The sequence below is a fragment of the Euleptes europaea genome, chromosome 5 (genome assembly GCF_029931775.1).
Source record: "Euleptes europaea isolate rEulEur1 chromosome 5, rEulEur1.hap1, whole genome shotgun sequence".
Taxonomy (NCBI): domain Eukaryota; kingdom Metazoa; phylum Chordata; class Lepidosauria; order Squamata; family Sphaerodactylidae; genus Euleptes; species Euleptes europaea.
In genome coordinates this window covers 75996905-76022044 of record NC_079316.1, presented here as the reverse complement: position 1 = coordinate 76022044, position 25140 = coordinate 75996905, and the positions used below count along the sequence as shown (strand labels likewise).

The window sequence follows — 25140 nt, the reverse complement described above, 5'->3', positions numbered from 1 at the left end:
CGGATGCTGGCCTGAACACTCGTGGTGGAAAAATGCTGCCAGGGAGGCAGCGCTGGCGCACGAGCCTCATGCTGCTGTGTTGCTCCCGGAGCCAACGTAAATCACCCTGTGCCAGCATCTGTGCCATTTTGGATGGTGCAAGTGGCATGGACGCTGGTGCTAGGGTCACGCCGGCACTTAAGCAGCTCCACCCCCCCCACATAATTGCATGTTTAGTGTATGTTTTATTGTATCAGGTGCAGTAATTTTGATCAATGGCACTGGTTGCCAGTAGCCTTACAGGCTCAATTCAAGGTGTTGGTTTTGAAGTTAAAAGCCTTTCTTAGGGACCCTCTTTCTGTATAGAAGCCTCCATACCAGGTGCATTCTAAAACTCAGGTCCTGTTTCATTTCCAGTAGTGCATGAAGTGAGAATTGTAACCAAAGAAAAAGGGTGTTTACAGTTGTTGCCCCAACGCAGCAAAATAATCTTCACCTTGAAGTTAGCAGTTGAGTTTTTCTGCCTAGGTTTTGGCATGGCAAGCTAGATGTTATCTAACATAAAGTCGTTTACTCTTCTTTTGTGGTTCATTTTAATATAGAGGCCAGTATTAGGGACCAAATGATTTTTCTACTCTACATTTCTGTGCCTGAAATAATCATGTACAGATTTTAAAGATGGGAATGGGGATTAACTTTGAACATAAGAACAGATCAGACCAGTGGTCCATCTAGTCCTGTGTTCTGCTTCATGCATTGTCCAGCCAGATGCTCCATAGGTCCTACAAGTAAAGGGAACAGGTCTCCTGCTATAGTGGGAGACCTCCAACCCACTACCCCATGCTGCTGCCCAGTGCAGCAGTGGGAGGATTTGGTGGAAATAATATGTGGCAATGTCATGTTGTCACTTCTGGTCACATAACCAGAAGTGATGTTGTGGTGATGCCGTGCTTCCAGCCTACCTATTAGCAAGGCATAGAGGCCAAAGCTTCCTATGGCTGTTGCCTCTGAACATGGAAGTTCTTTTTAGTCATCATTGTTAATATCCATGGACCAACTTGGAAGGCTTTAAGAGGGGACATGTTCATGGAGGACAGGGCTATCTATGCTACTTGTCAAAATGAATACTCGTCATGATGCCTAACTATTCTCTCTAGTATTAGAGGAACATGCCTATTATATCTGGTGCTGTGGAACATAGGCAGGATGCTTTTGCAGTCATCTTGTTTGTGGGCTTCCTAGAGGCACCTGGCTGGCCACTGTGTGAACAGACTCCTGGAGTGGACTTGATAGGCCTTGGTCTGATCCAGCATGGCTTTTCTTATGTTCTTATGACATATCCTCCATAAATTTGTACTTGCCTAATCCCCTTTTAAAGCCAGTTGAACTAGTGGTCATCACAACCATTGAGACTCAATAATATCTAGATTGATCACGCTGCCAATTATTACACAGTGTGTCAGGTTTAATTGCAAAGTGATTTTATATTTCAGCTTTGTATGAATAAAAGGAATTTCTTTGAAATGAAAAATAAATAAATCTTTTAGCTTCTCCAATTTAATGCAATAATGTTACAGGATTATGTTTACGTTTTTACTTTTGGGTTACCTACTGTTCAAATATCACTGCAGAAACTTACAGTGAAGAAGACTCACTCTGACCTCAGGATCTGTAGTACAGACTATTAAAAGACATTTTAGTGACCAAAGGGACAAATATATATTTTAACAATATAAAGGGAGAGAAGTTAAACAGCATGTGGTCTAAGGGCATATTGACCATTTGTCTAACTATGTGCTTTTCCTTTTAGCAGATAGAAGTGATGGCTCTTCTCCAGAGGACATAAATGATGATCACAGTACCAAAACCAAGAGAAATAGGTAAGTATTGGTAATATTAAAAGAATCATGCAAAAAATGTGTTTTTGCCAGCACTAGATATATTAACATCTAGTGCTGGCAAAAACACATTTTTTGCATGATTCTTTTAATTACAAAATATCTGGGATACATTAATTTCCCCGACACAGAGTAGGTGGTCTCTCTATGAACAGAAATGGAGAAAGTGCTTCCGGATTTCAGAAATAGGCACTGTGCCAATGGAAATCATGTTACTCCTAATGAACAATTATGTCCAAGAATAATTTGTGCGGCAGTATGCAGGTCAAAATAGGAGTGGATAATTTTGTAGGGAAGAACTATACATTTCAAAAACATTAATGCCTTTTATATAGGCTTCTGTACAGCCCCTCCCATCCTATTTGACTGTACTTTACCAGGAGTAAGTTAGGTTCTACCTACTAATGTATAAATTTATTGTGATGCCAAACTATATTTGATGAGAATGCATTAAGACGTTCTTAATGAAGCAAGCACCAAACCTATAATAAAACATATCCATTTAAATACAATTGCCAATTTCCCCCTTTGAATTTCCTTCCCCAAAACTGCAATGTTAAATGCCAATGGAATGATTTTACTATTAGAGGTGGGGATACCGGCCTAAACTTCAGCTCTTTTAGGTTGGGGTTTTTCCACAGGCTTGCTGAGACAAGGGGCTGCACTGTTTGTGCTGTGCTCTGGAATAGAAACTAGTAACTGAGAGATCCATTCAACAGTTACCTGGAACTCTATAAACTACCCTTTGGGATTTTGTTCACAGCTTCCTCAAACTGTGAGTAGTGTCCAGGAACTGGAAGAATATGGATGAAACTAGGAAGACCACTTGGATATGTTAAGGTGAAGACATTGTTACAAATCAGGAAAGAGAACTTAGGAAGATGCAACTCCGCCCCCTGAGCATTCTTCATGCTCAGAAATAGTACACCAGTTCTGAATCAGCTACTGAAAACCAAACATGCGGATAAATCAACTTTTAGCCAGAAATGCTGAGAACCACAAAATAAAAAACAACTGAAATGGTTTTAATAGATTGTTTAGCCTTAAATAATACAATGCCTTTCTAGGTCACCTTGACGAGGTGCTTGTGTTTAAAACCAACAAATCAAGAAGGCTTTGTATATGTGGAGTGGTAGCTGTCAACATGGTTGTGTGGTGTAGTGGCTAAGAGCGGTGTTTGGAGCAGTGGACTCTAATAAACTGTGTTAATAATTGCACTGATTTTGTGCTTGGGCAGTTTGTGCCATTCATCAGTTGGTGCCAGTGGGCATGTTGGCGCATGTTCAGAACTTGCAGGACTGAATTACTGTTCCCAGTTAGCAGTCCAAAAATATGTCATTCTTTTGTGGTCCATGCTGTGTTGATCATGGCAAATCAGGCAGTCAGAATGGGAAAGGAATAGTAGGCAGTCTAGGCACGTGGTTTCTCTCCATCCCCACTTTGCAGAACCAAGACTATGAAGGGAAGCATCTTTCATGAGATATTTCTTTCTATCAGGTGGATGCTTTGGGAAGATAGGTGGAAGGAGAAAACATGCATGCACAGACACAGTCAATTGTCTAAGAGCACACTTGAATGTTCAAAGAAAAACTCAAACTTCTTTTCAAACATTGAACTGATCCAACAGCACTTTTCAAGCAATGAGCAGTCCAAACACAGGAGCATCAGAACATCTGTACTTTTAACTCAGCCTATTATTTTTGGAGCTGAAGATCACATATGCAGCAAGAATTATGTTTAGAAATATCTGAGAAAATACCCAATTTTTTCTGCCAACTAGTTTATATATTCTGGGTAATAAAATGGTTTCATGTGACACATTTTGGTTTACTTTTAAATAGCAGTTTAAAAAAATAGAGATTAATGTAAATCTAGGTACTTTTCATCATTTTAAATTATACATTTGCTTTTTTATGACAACATCTGTCTTTTAGTATGGTTTGAAGAGTATGAATGGACAAAACATTCAATTTTCTGTATCATTTTTAATTTATCACATTAAAGAAAGAGACTGTTTCTTCTGTTGCCTTTGCTGGTAGTTTCTGGATTTTCATTCATTGTGCTATATATAGAACCCATTTGTGGTTGTTACCAGAAATTGGACTGGAAGTTGCCTAGATCATATTACAGAATAGTATAATCTGAGGAGAATGAAAATGGCTAATACAATATTGAAGTCAGCCTTATAACATGAAGAGTGACAATTTTATGCCTTTGGAGCTACTAATAAAATACAATACCCATTTTAGTATAATTTAAGAATAAAATTATGTGATACAATTATTGATGGCAAGAAGATAATAGGCTGGAACTTGTATTGCTTTACGACATAATGCAATTTATTAGCTGAAAGCTGTTTTTAACATTTTCCATTTCAAGTTGTACAATTTAGAATCTTCCGAGAATAAAAACATATTTCGGTCTGATGGCTAAAAGTTTCTAATGTGGTACAAATGTAGTTAGTTCACTTGGTGTTCAGATTGGTTTTGCCACTGAAAATCAGTTCACTTATGAAAGTTTATATAACATTTCTCATGGGATCCCCTGCATACTTAACTCACTGATTTGAGAGCAAGAATATGAGAATACTTTTGGTCCAGTTTTCTCACAGATTTGGTTCTCTCTAGATTTCTAATGGTATTTAGATGAATATGTGGCTCCCTTGAGCATAAGGGTAACTCCATTTATTTCACTGCAGAGATCTGATGTGTAGGGCATCCAGTTCACTTTTTGGAGAAGAGGATTCAAAATGTTACAAGTCTTAAGAACCAGTTTTTCCAATAACATTATTTTTTTCTTATTATTTTTTTCCATTGCTTATGATCCTTTTAGTAGCCCAGAAATCCAACCTAGCACTTTGTTGTTCAGTAGCAAGTCTATTGGATTGACTCAATCAAGGAAGCCATGGCCCTCAGTTTACAAGACCTGTGCAAGGCTGTTAATAATAAGACATTTTGGCAGCCAATTCATAGGGTCTCCATTAGACTTGAAACAACTTGATGGCACTTAACATACACAGTAAGTCTAGGTGGAGTGTCTACTGAGCATGTTAAGCAAACCTAAGTCCTGTTAGCCTTGTTGCTAACCTGCTCCAGTGTAGGAGGCAGGTGTATGAATGGAAAGAGAGATGGAGGTTGTTGCTTCAGATACTTTGGAAACAACAGTAGGACAGCTGGAAGTTAGATACTTCTTCAAACCAAATTCTTCCTTTTAATCCTAGGATTAACCACTTTCCTTAGCCTTTCCTAACTAAATATATAGTGGACATATGTGATTAAAAAAAAGGTGGCACCTCATCAATTTGAGGGGTCTGTTCAGTGTAAGCTCAGATAAAAGGAATTTATTACATGAATGGCTGTGAAATTCTACCACCTCCAGTCCCCAGAATAGAATATCCTCCATGGTATTATTAGGGTTGCCAGCTCTAGGTTGGGAAACACCTAGAGATTTTTGAAGTGGAGCCTGAAAAGGGTGGGGTTTGGAGAGGGAAAGGACTTCAATGCCATAGAATCCAATTGCCAGTGGCCATTTTCTCCAGGTGAATTGATCTCTATCGGCTGGAGATTAGTTGTAATAGCAGATCTCCAGCTAGTACCTAGAGGTTAGCAACCCTAGCTATTATTCATTTCTGTGTTTTAAGAATATAAAATGCATTAGGAAAAAAAATATTGCCTGAAATACAGAAAATGAGGACTCCGTCTGTTCTAACTAGAAAAGGGGAGACACATTCCTCCCAAACCAATCAATAAACCCACAGCATCCAAGTAAGGTGAATGCCCAAGTAAAACAGTTCTAGCATTTAAGCTCCAACATCCCAACTCAAATTAACTCAGCCTTTAATGACTCAAAAGAATGGGATGGCCCCAAAGTCCTGGGGGAATTGCACACCTTTGGGCAGAAGCAAAGTTAACTTCAGGTGCCAGATTTAAACTTAGTTAAAAAATTCCTAATACACCGTGTACTAAGAGAGGCTCCTTTTTTATTTAACCATTTCCTACTAGTGCCCCGTTAATCATTTACCGTATTCTGTATATCTTTTATTATTTAAGGCTGGAAGATCCACAGAATGCTGAGCCAGAAAAGGAAGAGAAAAATGTGAAAGCATCAGAACATCAGATTATGCTTCCATTGGAAGATCGTATTACCCATTTTCGAGATATGCTTCTGGAAAGAGGGGTAAGAAATAAAGTCAGGTTGCCTTAATTTCAGTATTCTATGAGAAAACAACAGAATCAAGATTTGTAATACACATATTGGAACTTTGTCCCTGTAAGGTCTAATGGTGCTTGTTGTTCCTGGAAATATGTTTAAATGCTGCTTTCTTATCAGCATTTTTCACTGCTGGATGTTTTTGTGTTATTGACATTTATTATACAAAAGCCTAGGTGATGTATGGATCTCAAAGACAACGTTACTTCAGCCCTAGGCATTCCTAATCTTTCTTACATCCAAATCCTTATTTGTTTAGTCTGTTTATAGGCTACCTTTTAACTAAAGGCCCTTAAGGCGGTTTAATGCATTCATCATCAAACACAATAAAATCAAACTTAAAGATCAATGAACCACATTATGGCAACATAATATAATTCATTTACAAGAGACCCAGTCTCTGACATGGATGTCGTCTGAAAAATTTGTGACTACAGTACCACTCTTATTTCTGAACATTCTGACACATATTACGAAAAGAGAACAGAACAATCCGACTCGTGTGTTTGATATGCATTGGATAGCTATTTGCCTGTGGTTTTCTGAAATAAATGAATATTTGAAGCATATTTTGCATGACACCTGTGAGCTGAACTCCAGGGATACTTCTACACTGGCTAGATTGGCTTACATTCTGTTCACTAGTGTCAATCAAGAAGCTGATTAACCCACAAGTTGTTTGTGTGTTTCTAATTTGCTTGCCTCTGTTCACAGAAACAGGCTACTTACAGCCATCAGGACCTGACTGCCCCCTGATGAGGGATCAGCTGGGAGTCAGATTCTGATCTCCTACTGGGGAAATTTTGTTATATACCCAGGGATATACAGCACTGTGGTGGAGGAGCCAGCTCTCCGCTGATTGCAGAAATCAGCTAGAAATCAGGTTCTTCTGATGTCTCAGCCTGGAAAATTGTGTGGTGGGGGGGGGATCATCAGAAGCCCAGCTGATTCCCTTATTTTCTCTCCACCAGAAATTGTCAGTTTGGCCAGAAGCTGAAAGTGTAAGATTTGGGAAAACAGAAGGCTCATTCTTTTCTCTCCACCTGAAACTGACAGTTTGGGCTGTGGAAAACAGGCATTATGTGCCCCTATCCTCTGTAGCCCAAGATGACAGCTTGAGATGGGCGAAAGAGAAACATTCCACATCCCCCTCCCCAGCTGAGACTTTGGAATGAGAACAGGATCCCCCCCCTTCCTCCAAAATTACAGCTTGTGCATGTGGAACAAGAGTAATCTGCTTGTATTCTGCATAAAGGTTATGGCTTTTAAAGCCTTACATGGTCTGGGACCGTCGTATTTACGGGACTGTCTCTTCTGGTATGTTCCCCAGAGAAGTTTCGTTCCTGTAATTCCAACTTGCTGGCAATCCCTGGCCCAAGGAGTATCCGGCTGGCCTCGACCAGGGCCAGGGCTTTTTCAGCCCTGGCCCCTGCCTGGTGGAATAGCCTCCCTAATGAGATCAGGGCCCTGCGGGACCTTCAGGAGTTCCGCAGGGCCTGCAAGATGGAGCTATTCCGCCAGGCTTATGGTTGAGGCCAGTGACGGTTCTCATTATAATTACTAAATGCAAGAAAAACAAGGCACATAAAACATTTCTGTTGGTGGCAAATGATATCCTGTGAACAGTCCTTTATTATAGTCATAAAAATCATGAAATTCACCATAAAATACACCTACCACACTCTTGAGATGCTCCATTTATCAGCACCCTTCCTCCTAGACAGATGGTGATTGAGTGGGCAAGAACCATGGGATCATCCCATTCAACTTGCATCTATACTGTGTCATACTATGGGGAAACACTACATGTGAAAGGGTCCTTAGAAAGAGACTGTTCACTTATTACAAACTGGTACACTTTGAAATCAATTATATTACTCAAAAGCTCTTTGTAGCTTTTCAGTATTTGAAGTGCCATTTATTTCTGTTGTACTCACAGATTGCTTTGAGGATCCAGCTGATGGATTTGTTCCATGTTATCTAAAAATTATTCTTCAGAGTCATACTGTGTCACCATTCTATTTTTCTATATTTGGAATTCAGTATTTTTGTGAAACGGCCACATTTTGGGCTTCAATTAAAGGTCTGCAAACAAGTCAAGGTTAAGGACACATGAGTGATGAAATGAAACAGATACACACACATTCATGGCTACTAGTAAAAATGAATACTAGTCATGATGCATACCTATTCTCTCCAGGATCAGAGGAGCATGCCTATTATATTAGGTTCTTTGGAACATAGGCAGGATGCTGCAGCAGTCGTCTTGTTTGTGGGTTTCCTAGAGGTACCTGGTAGGCCACTGTGTGAACAGACTGCTGAACTTGATGGACCTTGGTCTGATCCAGCATGGCCTTTCTTGTGTTCTTATGTTCCGACACACACACACATACACACACAGAGAGAGAGATAAAAAATCATGTGGCAAATGGATCTATAATTATGTTACCAGGAGCAAGTATTCAGTCACAACAAAAATAAGACAGTATTGAAGGCCTGAAAATGAATAAAAGATGAATTAGGACATGGGTATAGTTGCTGGACTGTGATGCCTGTTAAATAGAAAAAAGAACTGAATTGCCTAGAGAAGTGGGTATGAAGGATATATCATATTGATTATGTGTTGACCTTACCTTTGAACTTTGGGACAAAAATGCCATCTTGTTCTGTCTTGATTTTTATCCCAGTCGATTATGTACTCATATATTTCTTCCTTGTTCAGTTCTTCGAGCCAGGTCTCCTTTAATCCTGATTTCTGTGATTAATTCCTGTGATTCCTGCTTCTTTTTCAAGCTGCTTTCCAGCAAATAATTTTGCTTGTGGCATTCCTTCAGTGTACCCTGAAGGAAGACCAACATATTTCCACCTGGGATGAAGATGGTTTGAACATTCCACTCACTACCCTGAGAACAAATACTGCAGAATGCTGACAAAATTGTGTTCACACCATTTCCATCAAGACCCCTCTATCAATCTCTTGAATGTTGATTTGTCTGTCTTTACCTGTCCTCTGAAAGAAAATCCTGCTTTCTGGTTAGTCCCAGGACCTTTGCAAAATGATTTTAATCCCTTTCATTCATACTTTTTTCAGGTATCTGCATTTTCCACATGGGAAAAAGAGTTACATAAAATAGTTTTTGATCCACGCTACCTTCTGCTTAACTCAGAAGAACGTAAACAGGTAAGTTAGATGACTATTAACAATTCGTGTCCCAATTCAGATGTTTATAGAAAATGTATGTATTACTTTAAAACTCAGGTGCATGAAGCTCTTGCAGTATACATGGAATAAAAGTGGAAATCGACACAGTTTTTTCTTGCATTTTGAGCCATATATTTCTCCACAAACTCCTTGGAGAAAGAATGAGATTTTTTTAAAAAGTAAACAACTAGTGTTCCTGAAGTATTCATGAGAGGGAATCCCATTGCACCCTCCCCATATGATCTCTTCCTAACCAGTTTCCTTGGCGCCAAAAACTCAAATAAAGCCATTGAAAGGCTTTTAAAATTTTAAATGAGCTTTTTGCCCCATAGAGAAAAGCGAGGCGATCTTCTCGCTGCTGGCATACCCGGAGCGAAAGGGGATAGGAGGCTGCCTAACAGCAGCTCTTCCCCCCAGCCCACCCTGGGAACGCCTCCCAGGATGCCGAAATGCCCCCCGGAATGCCAGCGTGGGCTTTTATGCCGGTGGGATGCCAGTGGAAGGCCCCATTGGCGTCCTGGGGTGGTGCTGCCATGGCAGCACCCGGAGACCAGTGTTCAGGCCTCCCTGACAGTGTTGGGGCCACTAACACTGGCATAAGTAGCTCGGACACTGGTGCTGGGGGCCCTAACACCTGTGCAGCGCCTTCCTGGCCTCCTAAGGGCTTTTGCCCTTAAAGGTCAGGAATGCTCTGAAATCAGCTAAGTTTAAAATATAAGCATGAGTTATCCTTTAGATGACCTCACTTATTTCTAATGGTGGTAGTTAAAATGCTTTAATCACTTCTCTGCATCATCAGGAATCAAAAATTTTTTCCTTGTCTCACTATACTGAAAAGAAGAACTTATAAAACAAGGAGAAGAGAACACTATTTATACCTTCAGTGATTTCAGCAAGGGCACAGTTTAGACCTTACCCAGTCAATCAAGCATTACTGCTCCTTTCATTTATCAACCATATACACGACATAATAAAATTACTTAATGAACACTTGGTAATGCTTATACTGAGATATTAGCTTTGAAACATTGGTGATGTGGGCCTCATTTGTGGAATATATGACACACTCAAGGAAAATGACTATGAAAAGCAATTTTCATTTCTTTTTTACATAGAAGATTAAAGGGGTGTTCATGCTACTGAAAGGGGAAACAATCTAACATGGGAGGGGGGAAATTGTGAAGTGGTAAAATGTTTTTGTCATCAGCTTGGAAGATTAAAGTATTAATCCTCTCACCTTTCATAAACCCTCCTTCAAATAGGCACTCCTCAAGAAGCAAAATAAATAAATAAATAGAGATGGGTAAAAGCCACACAAGATAGTCCATGGTGAAAGCTTTCTGCTTGAATTAGGGAGCTAGATTTTCTGTGAATGTCCTGAACAGTTACAAGTGGGATGGGGTGGGGTGGGGGATTTACTGGAATCTGTGGAAGTCAACCTCCACCCTGTGGTAGAAATGAGATCCTGCAGTCACCATGTTGACCATGGGCATAGTGGACCTTACTCAGTTGGTTAAGGTCTCAAGATGCTAGATCCCAAGGAACAATTCATTTCTCCAGATTTGATTCCACCACCATCACCCACATGTCTCCGATTCTTTTTCACTGCTATTGGCAGACTGGGAGTTACAGGTGTTCTTAATCTGATAGATTGAAACACAGACCATCTATACCTGTCTCTTAAGAGACCCTCCTTGACATCAAGAATCATCCTCCTACTTCAAACCATGATGAATGTAGGTAGAATCCATGGAAATGTCAGTTATTAGTTACTCAAATCTCACAAATTTTCCTTTGTACCTTGATAAGTGCAAACCAAGATAGCCTTTTTATAGATGGGTGTAGAAACTGACCACATAACACCCATTTTAGGAAAAGAAAAAATATATTTCATCGCAAAAGCAGTTGTTTATAGAAAGGAAAAACAAGTTGAACAGCACCTGAATAATAACATCTATGCAAAGGAAACTAAAATCAGTGGTAAACACAGTTCATTCCCTATGTCTAAAACTTTCTCTGTGATAGTGGGTTAGGCCAGTGGTCGGCAAACCACGGCTCGTGAGCCGCATGCGACTCTTGGGCCCCTTGAGAGTGGCTCTCAAGGAGGAGGAGGAGGCGGCACGCTGAGAGCGGCCGGCGAGCAGGCGGCCGGCTGTCGCCTCACCTCTGCTGTCCCCTGGCTCGTGGCCCTCCGCCAGGGGGCGGAGGTGCGGGGTCGTGGCCCGGGCAGTCCAGGCCGGCTGGCCGGAGGAAGGGCTGGGGAAGCACGCCCCCTGGAGCCGGAGGGCGAGGAGCCGCAGGGAGTCGGCTGCGGCCGAGGTAGGCTTTAGGCAAAGGCAAAACCCACTGCAGCTCCACGTGCGGAACAACTGCCCTGTTCCCGTCACCTGGAGAGATCACTTCCCCTTTTCCTCATTTTATGGGCATGGAGTAGGGGTCACTGGGGGTGTGGGGGGGAGTAGTTGTGAATTCCCTGCATTGTGCAGGGGTTGGACTAGATCAGAGGGCGGCTGAAAAGCGCAAGCTGGAGCCCGGCCAATTGCGCGCCATCATGTCGCCAAGAGGAAGCCTCCCGCACGCCTGGTTGTTGTGTACACTTTGGGAAAGATCTCCAGGGAACCCAAAACACCGGGAGGCAGACGGAGGGAGGCGGCGCGAGACGGTGAGGCAGGGAAAAGGCTGAGCCACTGCAGATCCCAGCTGGGGAACTGCCGACTCACCAAAAGCGAGGCCCAGACAGGGCAGCACTGTGCAAAAGTGCTCCAAAAAGAGAAGGCAGCATAAAGGGGGGGACTACAATTAATAGGAGGGTCACAGAGTGGACAAAGGGGTTTTGATGCTGTTGACATGTGGCACCGAAACCGTTCCAGCAGATGGAGAAAGCTCCTTCCTTGGGAGGGTTCGTTTAGTCCTTGGAGAATGGATGGACTCTATAAAGGAAGCCACGGCCCTCAGTTTGCAAGTTCTGAGCAAGGCTGTTAAGGATAGGACACTTCGGAGGACATTGATTCATAGGGTCGCCATGAGTCGGAACGACTTGACGGCACTTCACACACACACACACACACACACACACACAGATGCACATTTCCCCCCATCCAAATTCTCAAAACTCTGCAGGGGGGCTTAATTTTGAGTTTGGAGGACGCGCATGGGGGAAGATGTGCATCTGCAGAGCAGCAAAGCTTAAGTTTAAGTTTAAGAAATTTGGCTCTCAAAAGAAATCCCAATCGTTGTACTGTTGATATTTGGCTCTGTTGACTAATGAGTTTGCCTACCACTGGGTTAGGAGAATGATATTAAGGTTTTTTGGCTTCTGTTCAGGTCATTTTCTCTACCGTTTTGTTGGCCTCCTTCCTCTTTGAGGTCTGACTTACCTCAACCTTCCAGAATCATTCCAGAATCACTCTTCACATTCCACCACATGTTCTGAACTCTCTCAGATGGGCAGAGATTCTGTGTCTAGTCTATGACCCACACCCCACCTTCCTAGTGGAAAATTACCAGCCAGATTCCAGAATGTTCCAGTCACCTCCACTGAATAGTGGCTGCTCCTCAGCCCCCACTCCAAGGTCTTCTGTTATTCTGTCTAACTCCATCAACATATGAATTAGCACCCTGCTACATTTGCAAACCAGAAGATAAAAGGAAAGACTTGTTCTGCAGACTTTTGCTACTTATAAAGATAATTTTAATTCTGAGCATTCACAGAGTGCAAATGTAACCTTTACCTTGCCCAGCTGTAAACACCAATACCTGTGATGAAATGTCATAGCAGCACATGCACTGTGAAAAATAAGGGATAGAATTTTGAACTTCAGACTGCAGATCCTATTTTTTGTTAAATACAGAATTTGTTTGGCATATAATGTGCTAAATAATTGATGTGACCTCTTTCTTTAAGGATGAGGAAATGTCACATTTATCACTCTATCTATTGAAAGAGGCTGCCCAGGAACAGAAGGATATATTCTTAGATCATCTTTAGGTTGCCCAAAAGGCCAGCAAATTAGATTTTAGCTTTTGCAGGGACCAAGCATCTAAGCACAGCTACCTTGCAGTTATCTAACGAATGGCCTCCTTTTGATTAAACACAAACTCTTCTTGTGCTTTCTTATGGGGCCATTATTTATTGATCATTATTTCCCAACAGATTGCTATTGTCATTGCCCACACTGATGCTACCTTCCCGAGAACAAAGGGATAATTGAATGGGGCGGACTTTGTGTCTAGAAATAGTGTTGCATTCAGGGGCTCAAATGCTGAGATAATGAGCCATTTATTAATTTCAGCCTGATGTGCTCATCTATTTTTGCCCTCACAGAGGGCTGTTTCCTGTAACTCTAATCAAATATGCCTGTTACTACACTACTCTTTGGCAGGCTCCAGAAGACCAGAAAATAATGGAAGATTACATTCTGTTTCTGTTTTGCGGTCTCCCCCCTTCCCATACTCAAGAGAGAAGGTTTCAGTAAAAATTGTATTAAAAAAAAAAAAAAAACTTAGCTCTACTAAAAAAAAAAAAAGAGTTCTCGGGAAAAGTTGACCCTAATGCAACTCTGTGTGTTACAAATAAATTGCCATTGTAATGATAATCCATCGGAGGGGGAGAAGGTCTGAACAGGGCAATCTCAATCCAACCCCCATCCGCTTTCCCCATCCTAATTAGCTGATTGGTGCAAATGAAAGGACTACACGTGCACACAGATGTACTGGATTTGAGTGTTTGCCCATGTAATTCCTCATCCAGCTAGACATAATGACATGGCATTGTGCTTTTGGGCTCCATCTGAATTGGCACCTTGTTTACTCTTATTGAATGAGCTACTGACTTCCAGGGTAGCATCTATTCATTGTGGCAATGTTGTTTGGGTTCATCAGCCTATGACCTTGGTTGTAAAAATAACATTATTCTTAATTTGTAATGTTGGCCTTTACTTTTGGAATTCCTTTTTGTTGTTGTTGTTACAGATTTGCTTTCCCCTTTATTCACTGGGTTTTTCTGTGTGGCGTTTTTCCTCGGCTGTGGCCTCATATTGCTTTGGATTATTCTCTGATTTCTGCATGCATTTTTGTGCCTTTAGATTTCACTTTGTTTTGCTGTTGTTTTGCTGTTCCCTGTTTTTTCCAACTCTTTTGAGACCACCTTTACCTTGATATTTTTCTGGAAGCCAATTTTGAGTCAGCTTTCTCCTAGTTCATAATGTTTGTATCAGTTTTCTTTGTCCCACCCACCTCTAGCCCACTTCTTAATTACTGGACTCTCGTCATTGTTAAACCACCTCCCTCCCCCCCCCCGACAAGTGATTTCATTTTTTAAAAAATGGCTCTAAAATAATGATATAATGCTGCAATATTACATTGTTCCCCCATTGAAAACAGGGAGGCTGTGCCAGGAAAAACCTGGCAGAGAAACGCTGTTGTTGGAGGGGGCGTTCCCAGCCTGAAAGGGGTCAGGAAGGTGCCTATTGGCAGCTCTGCCCCCAGAACACCCCGGGAACACCCCTTGGGACAACAGCACGGGGATGACAACGTGGGACAGCCAGCACAGGGAGGCCAGTAGTGCCCCAATGCTGGCGTCCCTGCCTCTCTCAGCTGTGAAGTGGCTCGGGCGCTGGTGCGACTGGCCGTGCCTCCTGAGCTCTTTTGGTCCCAGAGCTCAGGAATGGGCTGCTCATTGGTGCCAGCATTAAGTCATTTGCTGAACTGAACTGAACTATGATGCCATCCCCTTCCAGAGTACTTATGGTACATGGAATAATCTTCAGGCTGCTTTCTTGCCAGCCATCCACTTGAAAGCCAGATATTCTAGAACGAAAGAGATCAGCTTTCTCCTAGTTCATAATGTTTGTATCGGTTTTCTTTGTCCCACCCACCTCTAGCCCGCTTTTTAATTACTGGACTCTCGCCATTGTTAAACCACTCCCTCTCCCCCCCCCCGACAAGTGATTTCATTTTTTAAAAAATGGCTCTAAAATAATGATATAATGCTGCAATATTACAATGTTTCCCCACTGAAAACAGCGAGGCTGTGCCGGGAAAAACCTGGCAGAGAAACGCTGTTGTTGGAGATGAAACTGTTCTATATTGCCTCAGACCATTGGTCCATCTCATCTGTCACTGTCCACTCTGTTCGGTAGTAGCTCTTGAAAGGCTTTCTGCAGAGTTCCTCCCTCCCAGCCAGCTATGTGTGACCCTTTTAATTGGGAATGCTGGGCACTGAACTAAGCTCAGAACCATATCCATATAAAGCATGCGCTCAACCACTGGCCTTCCTTTCCCTATCTCACCCCCAGATTGCATCTTTTAAGTCTCTTGAGCTTTAAAAAGCATATTGAAGTGTCGCTATACACTAAAAAGAAGCACAGATAAAAATTGTATAATAGCATCATGACAATTTCCTGTTAAGCTGTTCTCAAGTAGCAATAGTTCCAAAGTTGACCTTGTTTGGAATACCAATTTGCCGAACTCGTAATGCTCAGGTATATATGACAAATAACACCATTTCCCTGAGAAGTTCCAAATAGACTCATAATATAAAACGAGAGTCTGCACATATGCAGAATGTGTTTTTTTTTTAAATTTACACCTCTTTTTATTGAAGTGAAAAAAAATTATCTTAGAACTAAACTCCTGAAGGATAATTTTAACTCTGCCAGAATTATTCAGAATATTACACTAAAGCTTGGGGAAGGAACATTTTCGAATTGATCTTTAGCTACGAATAGTCATAAAATGGATGTCAGGGCCCCTTTAAGAGGGGGGATGGGAACAGTAGCTCTGGGTGGAAACACATCACTCCACAGCATACTTCAGTTTTTGAATGGGCCATGTCCTTTCCCTTTCAAGACATTACCCTGGTGAATGAGAATGTGACCCCTGAGTCAGGAATAATAAGGGTGTGCCCCAGGCTTCATTTAGTAGGATATTGTCTTCAGTGGAAGGATCTGCTCTTTTCATCCAGTTGTTTGGCCTAGAAAGTAAATGATTATATTCTATTAACTGCCTCCCTCCCAGCTGGAGCCAACAGCAGCAAAGAATACTTGCTGACTCCACTTGAGCTCTTGATATGTGGCATTGCCTTTTTTTTTTTTTTTAAGAATCTCACTACCTTGAGAGCCAGCATGATGTAGTGGTTAAGAGCAGTGGACTCTAATCTGGAGAATGAAGTTTAATTCCCCACTCCTACACATTAGAAGTGGACTCTAATCTGGTGAACTGGGTTGGTTTCCCCCCTTCTACACATGAAGACTCCTTAAAGTGGAGAAAATAAGGGTATAAAAAACAACTTTTCTTCTTCTTCTTCTTGAGATCCAAAAACTACAAAACCAATAGGATGATGCCATTTGAAGAAGGATCACTGTTGACAAATGAAGCAAATAGTATTTTTCTTCTTTTTAGATTTTGAGACTTAAAATCTTCAAACAGCGGTATTAATTTGTCGAGTACAGATGTTGAATACAGATTGTTTTGTTTAAAGAACATTATATGCACATTCATTTGTTTTCAACTGCGAAGAAATGACATTGCATGGGGAGGGAGAGGTATGAGTCTCTTTAGAACTCTCATGAAAAAGCACCATTTTCTCAAGCGTTTTTCCATGGAAGTGTAGGTCAATAAACTGATTCCGAATTTTATTTTATGTTTATTTACTTATTCCCCAGTGGGGACCCAAGGCAGCTTACATTGTTCTCCTCTCCTCCATTTTACAATCACAACAGTCCTCTGACATAAGTTAGGTTCAGTGTGTGTGCCTGGTCCAAGATAACCTAAGAATAGGGTTGCCAGCTCTGGGTTGAGAAATAACTGGAGATTTTTAGAGCGGAGCCTGAGGAGGGCGGGGTTTGGGGAAGGTTGGAACTTCAATGCCATAAAGTCCAATTGCCAAAGCAGCAGTTTCTCCAAGTGAACTGATCTGTATCAGCTAGAGATCAGTTGTAATAGCAGGAGATCTCCAGCTAGTATCTGGAGGTTGACAACCCTACCTAAGAAGCTTCTGTGGCAGAGTGGCAATTTGAACCTAGATCTTCCAGATGGGTGAAGTTTATCTTTCATTAATATTGCACCACTCACACACAAGCACACATAGAAAGGTAGTAACATGAATGACACTTATTTTAAATTTAAAAAACTCCATGTGTCCCTCAGATGTGTCTTGTCTTGTGTTCTAGAAGCAAATATGAAGTTAACTGAATGGCACTCTTTGACTAGATGACTAGTTTGATGATATTGTTTGATTTATTTGAAGATCTTTGAGCAGTTTGTCAAGACCAGAATACGAGAGGAATACAAGGAAAAGAAAAACAAATTACTACTAGCCAAAGAGGAATTTAAAAAACTGCTGGAGGAATCCAAATTATCACCCAGGTATGAAGCTGCTTTCGGGCTCAGATCCTTCTTGAAAGTCTTCTAAATTAAAATGCTGGCTAGATTTAGCTTGTGCTCTAGTGACCTAGAAACCAACGCTGTATTAAATGTGGATTAAATGTGGATATTCAGAATGTACAGCTTCATGTGCAATTCATCACATCTTGCTGTTGTAGGCAGACTTGTGCAGGTAGCATTATAATGAATGGAGTTTGCATGTCAGCTGTGTCCTGTATTTGAAAAATAAAATCTAGTCTCTCCATAAAGCAGAATGAGGTTGCAAAGTCCTGATATTGGAAGTGTTACTTTAAACAAAAAAAGGTTCCCCCCTTTTTAAAATTCTCCTTGCCAAAAGAAACCTTAACACAGCCCTAAGCAAAAGATACCCTCCATAGCCAGTGTAACTCATAATGGTCCTTGTATGTTATATATCTACCTTTTCTATATTTTAATGATGCAGAAAGAACTAAATTTTGTGGCTAGAATCAGTTCTGTATGTTAAATGTTCACATATTTATTTTAGGCATCCTGTTTATAGAATCATAGAGTTGGAAGGCGCCATACATAGGGTTGCCAGGTCCTACCTCTTCATCACTCCAAGCAGGCTGCTCCCAGAACTGCTTGATGGTCATAGTCACAAAAGATTCATATTTTTAGTGTACTATCAATGCTATCCTATGAACACTTTCCTGGGACTAAGCCCCATTGAATAGACCTGAGTAGTAGGGCTGTTGAAAAAAAAAATCTGTAAAATTCTGATTTGGAAAAATTCGGCCCATTTTTATTTGGGAAATGATGAAGTCTGAACTCCCCCTTTTCGGATCAGTGGGATTCAGCATGAAATTCAGCGTTCCCAAATTAATTTGGCCAAATAAAGCCATTTAAAGCACATTCATAGCTTTCTGTGGCTCCTGGGGGGGGGCATTTTTGGAGGTAGAGGTCCCAAACTTTCAAGGTAGCTTGGAGGGACCCTACTTGCAAGAACCCCCAAGTTTGGTGAAGATTGGTTCAGGGGTCCCGAGTTATGGGGTCTGGAAGGGGTCCCCCCTCCACCCATTGGAATGAATGGGAGCCGGCAATCCTTAATGTGCATCTAGAGAGTGGCAAATCCAAGGCAAAACCTCCCATTGTTTCTGGGGCAGCCAGAGAGAGACTCACTGACCCACACTGTGAAGCCAGTGAAAACAGTAACAATCACACTCGCAAAGAGGAGATCAAGCCCCCCCCCACCTGGACAGGTAAGGTAACCCCCCCTTTGGCTCCCCCACACACACAGTAGAAGCCAGTCCATGGCTTCTAAGAACTGATGTAACACAAGCAAGAAAAGCTTTCATACTATGCTGAAAGTGCATCCAACAACGCTCAAAGCGTAAGTATATAGCGCAACTAGCATGGGTGACGTATCTTTTCATTTCAACACAGCCAAAGTGCATCTTATAATGCTACTAGTGTACGTGCGACCTGCGCAACTTGTGTATCTTCAGTATCAATAGATTTCATGCTGCTGGATTCAAACTTTCCACAACAACAATCACACTCGCAAAGAGGCAATCAGCCCCCTCCCGAGGACAGGTAACCCCCCCAAATCACACCCCACAGAGGCAATCAAGCCCCCCCCAGCAGAACAACCCCCACCCGAACCAGAAGACGCAAATTCCAAATGAAGGAGAAGAACAGGCCAGACAGAGAGAGACTCACTGACATGGGGTGTACTAAAACGAATGATAGGCTAGCCCATTAGAAACAACGGGAATGGCTGCACAGCTGCACTCAACTCCAGGTGAGGGTGGCAAGGGGCAAAAAAGGCAGAACGCACACTCCCGCAGAGGCGAGCGGGCACCCCCCCCCCGGCAGACAGGCAAAAGCCCCCCCTCAGACCAGTACAGCTCAACCCCAAACAAATGAACCAAGGAGAAGGAGGCGCAGGTGCTGAGCAGAGGGAGACTCACGCCGCACTGCTGCACTGACTCAACTCCAGGCGAGGGTAGCAATGGGCAGAAAAAGGCAGAATGCACACTCCTGCATAGGCGAGCGGGCACCCCCTTGAACAGGCAAAAGCCCCCTTTGGCTTCCCCCCAACCCACAGAAACTGCTTCCCCCGCACACACACACACACACAAGAAAAGGTATAGAGAAAAACCCAAAAAATCAAACTGTGTGGATGTCTTCCAGCAGGAGCAGGGAGAAGTAAATCCAATCCTATCCTAATCCAGTAAGAAGGATCTCTCAGGAGCAGCAGCACCAAAATGGAAGGAAATGAATACAGACTCGGGACGGGACGGGAGTTTTTATACTCTTCTCCTGGCCAATTCAAAAGGGAGAATCCCTGCTCTGATTGGCCAGAAGAAGACTCAGCTTGGGCCACCATTGGCCACGGGAGAATGCTGGTTCGGGGACACCGAATTTGCCTGAATTTATTCGGCGTCCGCCCAAACTTGCCAAATTCGGCTCGTCGTTTTTCCGCCTTTTTTTACTTTGGCTCTATCCGAACTGGAAACCGCTGAATAGGGGAAAATTCTGCTGTTTTTCATGCTGGATGGAACCAAATCGACAGCCCTCAGAGTAGGATTCTGAGAAGACATATTTAGGATTGCTCTTTAAACATCCAAGACAGATTTTTAAAAAAAAATCAAGACCTAAATATTGTCAAAGGCTTTCACGGTCAGAGTTCATTGGTTCTTGTGGGTTATCTGGGCTGTGTAACCGTGGTCTTGGTCAGGAAAGAAAATACCAAGACCACGGTTACACAGCCCGGATAACCCACAAGAACCAAATCAAGACCTAATTGGTAGCCATATGATAATGTTACAGAACTTATCCATCTCTGTTACTTCATTGTATTAAATGGGCCATTAAAAATCCATCTTACTAGTTCATTTTGCTATTAAATAAGGGAGTCAGTTGCAGATGTGATTAGCGCTCGCAGCATGTTCATGTCCAGTAACCAAGTTATGAGTCTTTATCATGTAAAATCACTGAAGTATTTTCTTTGTCAGTCTTTTGACAAAACCCAAATTACATTCACTCATGACTATATTATTAGCACTTTTCCTGCACTGCAAAAATCCGAGTTTGAATTGTTGCTTGTTTACTGTTCTTAGCTTGGTTCCTTGCCTTTTTACCGTGTGCCACATGAGAATTACAAAATAATAAGTGAATTTCATCTTTCTGAATTTCCAATTTGTAAATCATCAAGATGAAGTGGCCTATTCTTAATTTTAATGTAGTTTATCTGACATAGCTAAGTAATGATACAGAAGTTCACTGCTACTAATATTTAGAATAATAAAGCAGTTCTACCTGCTTTGGCACAAACAAATGTATTTTCTCCTTCTATTGATGGTATGATTATAAACCAAATGGAAAATACTCCAGAATAATGCGATAGCTGGACAAGTGTGGCAGAAGCCGATCTGTGTTCCTTTTGTACAAGAAGAGATCCTCACTGGAAACTCTTGCAATATTCATGGCCAACATGAGAGACCAGAATTTAATCCATGTTGAGTTTGCCTAGTTCTGCTATGCTATTTAGCAAAAAAAAGAAGTAATATTCTCTTCTTTAAACATTACTTGGCCTGCTTCTGGAAATGCAGTGAGAACATGGTAAAGAAGAGCTGGAATGCAAAATGATTTCATGCATCACAGAGAATAAATGCTGCTGAAAAAAATGTGGACTAAAAGGCCTCTGAATATTTCCCTACAGACATCAGACCGGGGTGATAGTGATAAGAAACAGGGAAAGGTTGGCTGGGCACCGTGGTGTTGTGGTTAAAAGTGGTGGTTTGGAGTGGTGGACTCTAATCTGGAGAACCAGCTTTGATTTCCAACTCCTCCACATGAGAGGCAGATGCTAATCTGGTGAACTGGGTTGGTTTCCCCACTCCTACACATGAAGCCAGCTGGGTGACCTTGGGCTAGTCACAGTTCTCTTAGAGCTTTCTCAGCTCCACCTACCTCACAGGGTGTCTGTTGTGGAGAGGGGAAGAGAAGGTGATTGTAAGCCAATTTGATTCTTCCGTAACTGGTAGAGAAAGTTGGCATATAAAAACCAACTCCTCCTCCTCCTCCTTCTTCTCTTTCTCCTTCTCCTTCTTCTTCTTCTCCTTCTTCTTCTTCTCTGGCAACCCACACCTTATTTTTCTAAGCACCATAATGGGAGCCTATCTGGAATGAAAGGAAGACAAAATGGTGCTCCATCCCACTCAGCTCAGAGTAGAAATTTGTCTCCATCCCTCAGAGTGGTGATATTTGCCCCAACCAAGTGAGCACTTGTGTGGGAGAACATTGGCCTGGATCCCTCAGCTTGCCATTGGCAAAGGTTGTGAGGCAGATGTTGGACAATAAGACCCTCTCATACATCTTTGCACTGACCACATTACTGGATAAGATGCAACAGGGACAGAAACAGTCTCTACCTACCACTCAGAGAAATGATAATGGCCTTCCTCCCTACAGTCCAGTCCATGGTCCTCCCCCTCCCAACAAGGTATTTTTACACCTGGGCGATGGTAGCAATTGTTTGAACATCTTGTTGAAGATGTGAGGGCAGGGCTTCCTTGTCTACCATGTGCAGGCATGAGGAGGTCTTTACTTCAGGATCTCAAAAAAATATACTTAAAATAAACTTTCCCCCCCCCCTCTTTTTTATTTTTTAATATGATGCCTGATGAAGAGTTTTGAGGAACTCAAAACCTTTCACACTGTTATGGGTCATAAAGTATATTTCATGGATTGTGGGCTGAGGGTAGAAGGGAGGGAGCAAGGGTGAAAGGAAATAATACAGGATAAGTCCAGGGTCATTACTTGTGTTCAGGGTTTCCCCCTTCTGCTACTGCCTCATTAAAGCTGCTGGCAGCCATTGCCTTCAACCAGCCATTCAAATAGTCCTGCCCTTAACCCGTCCCATTGTTTGGTCCAGCTCATAATAACCATGAGGAGCTATAGGCGTTTTAAGGCTTGTTGATGTTTTAAGTTATGTCAAGTTTAAGCTTTACCGAAATATGGTAATTTTGTAATTTTAGTGTTTTTTTGGATTTGGCAGGCACTTATAATTTGAGACCCTTGTCTGTAGCCTACACAGCTTGTGCATGAATACAGCTCTGTTAGGAGGTCAGGAATTCTTGGTTGTTTGGTATGAAATATACATTGTGTTCCACATATACATGCCTGGGGGGAGGACAGTTCTGGGGTTTTAACTGAGTCATGAACTTAAGCATTTGATAATCCTAACTGTCTGTACCCTACACGAACTTTTGCTCAGAGTTCTGAAAATCTATTATTTTTTTATGTATTTATCAGTGTAAAGTTATGGCTGTGGGAAGGAAGACAGTATGGTATAGCCCAGTCTCATCAGATCTTGAAGGATAAGCAGGGTCAGTACTTGGAAGGGAGACCTACAAGGAAGACTCTGCCCAAGAAGGCACTGGCAAACCACCCCTGCTTCTTCTTTGAAAGCCCCTTGCTGGGGTTGCCATGAGTTGGCTGCAACTTTACACCTGCACACAAGTTATGGCTTCAACTTTCTCCTTTTTCAACCCATGACAATGGTGCCCTTCCCACCCCACCCACGCACACTCATAACAAACATAAGAAAAGCCATGCTGGATCAGACCACGGCCCACCAAGTCCAGCAGTCTGTTCACACAGTGGCCAACCAGATGCTTCTAGGAAGCCCACAAGCAAGATGACTGCAGCACCATCCTGCCTGTGATCCACAGCACCTAATATAATAGGCATGCTCCTCTGATACTATAGAGAATCTGTATGCCTCATGACTAGTAGTCATTTTAACTCACAGCCATGGATAGTCCTACCCTCCATGAACATGCCCACTCCCCTCTTAAAGCCTTCCAAGTTGGCAGACATAAGAAAAGCCATGCTGGATCAGAGCAAGGTCCATCAAGTCCAGCAGTTACGTGTGTGTATATATAAAATGCCATCATGATTCAGCCGACTTATGGCAACCTAGTAGGATTTTCAAGGCAAGAGACTAACAGAAGTGGTTTGCCATTGCCTTCCACTGCATTGCGACCATGGAGTTCCGTGGTGGTCTCCCATCCAAGTGCTAACCTGGGCTGACCCTGCTTAGTTTTGGAGATCTGTCAAGATGAGGTTAGCCTGGGCCATCCAGGTCAGGGCACTCACTCAATTAGGAGTCACAAAATATGTCACTAGTGACAGTGCAGTCCTTTGAAAATTGTTATTCTGACAAAGGTCTCTGTCCTCAACAATGTTGGAGGAAGGAGGAAATCCAGCCGGAAGTAACTGCTGATGGAAAGCTTAAGCTAAAGAAGAATTTATGGTCTAATTTTTTTGAGAATCCCACGTAATTACACTGGATGATCCTCAGTGAACTAATTATTAATCAAGTTGCCCAGAATCGATAGAGGTATACATGTTCTGTGGAATGGAAATAATGAGTCGGAATAAAATGTCAAGTAGATCAATGAGTACCGCAAACTTTGATTTTATGCTGCCATCGTTGCTGGTGGGCCTGTGATAGACCCAGTAACACCCTTTTCAGTGCAAAGGGGTTGAAGGTATATGTAAAGGTACAAAAATGTATTGATGAGCCTTGTGACATCGTAGTTTATGTTTGGTTATCCCTTCCTCCCCAAGGACGACATTTAAAGAGTTTGCAGAGAAATACGGCAGAGATCAACGATTTCGGCTCGTTCAGAAAAAGAAAGACCAAGAGCATTTTTTCAACCAGTTCATACTTATCCTTAAAAAGAGAGACAAAGAAAACAGAATACGGCTACGGAAAATGAGATAAAAAGAAAAGAAATCTGCAATAAGAATGCAAATCAAATACTGAGGTTTCTACGGTGGACAAAAATGAAGGGCATGCGTTGTGTGTCATCTTTTTTGAGTTCATATCCCAGCAATTTTAAGAAAAGCCAGACAACTTGAAGACCCATTTCTGTGCCCAAAGGTTCAATGAACGCATGTTAGGTTTAAGGCTGCGCTGCAGGAATCTGTAGGATATTTCATTCTCAGAGACTTAATGTTTCATATTGAAGCTCTCTTTTTTACAACATTCAAGTTTGATGCATTTCTAATTACCATGATATGTCAGTCCCTTAATTGTTTTAATTATGCAAATTACTTGTAATATACACAAATTTTGAATCCAATGTGATTTGTAATTAAGCAGCAACAGATGCCATCCATAACAATCTCAAGTCATTATTTTTCATCATTAAAACAGTTTACTGAAGTCTGCAATCCCATGCACATTTACTTGGAAGTAAGTCCAGTGAACTCAGTAAGTCCAGTGGGTCTTATTTCCAGGCAACCATGCTTAGGATTGTACCACACCACAATGTTTTTTTCAGCATTTTACATTCAACATGAACGGTTCAGAAGTCCAGTGAATTGAGGATATCATTACTCAGTGTTCATAGGTCTAAGTCTAGTTTTCTGAGTAGTAGTAGTAATAGGGTATTAATTGTAAACCATAGTGAAGAGTGTGAATATCTTGGC

The 25140-nt window shown here is 41.9% G+C and overlaps 1 protein-coding gene across 1 annotated transcript in view; it reads left to right on the top strand.

Annotated features, from left to right (window-relative positions):
* TCERG1L (transcription elongation regulator 1 like) overlaps nt 1-24874 on the top strand; it is a 211944-nt gene extending 187070 nt beyond the window's left edge. The window contains exons 9-13 of the mRNA XM_056849627.1: nt 1790-1859; nt 5927-6053; nt 9178-9267; nt 17537-17655; nt 24274-24874. Coding sequence (XP_056705605.1) covers nt 1790-1859; nt 5927-6053; nt 9178-9267; nt 17537-17655; nt 24274-24430 — 563 coding nt within the window. The 3' untranslated portion in view covers nt 24431-24874. The remainder of the gene's footprint in view (nt 1-1789; nt 1860-5926; nt 6054-9177; nt 9268-17536; nt 17656-24273) is intronic.
* Nucleotides 24875-25140: the final 266 nt, after the last annotated feature.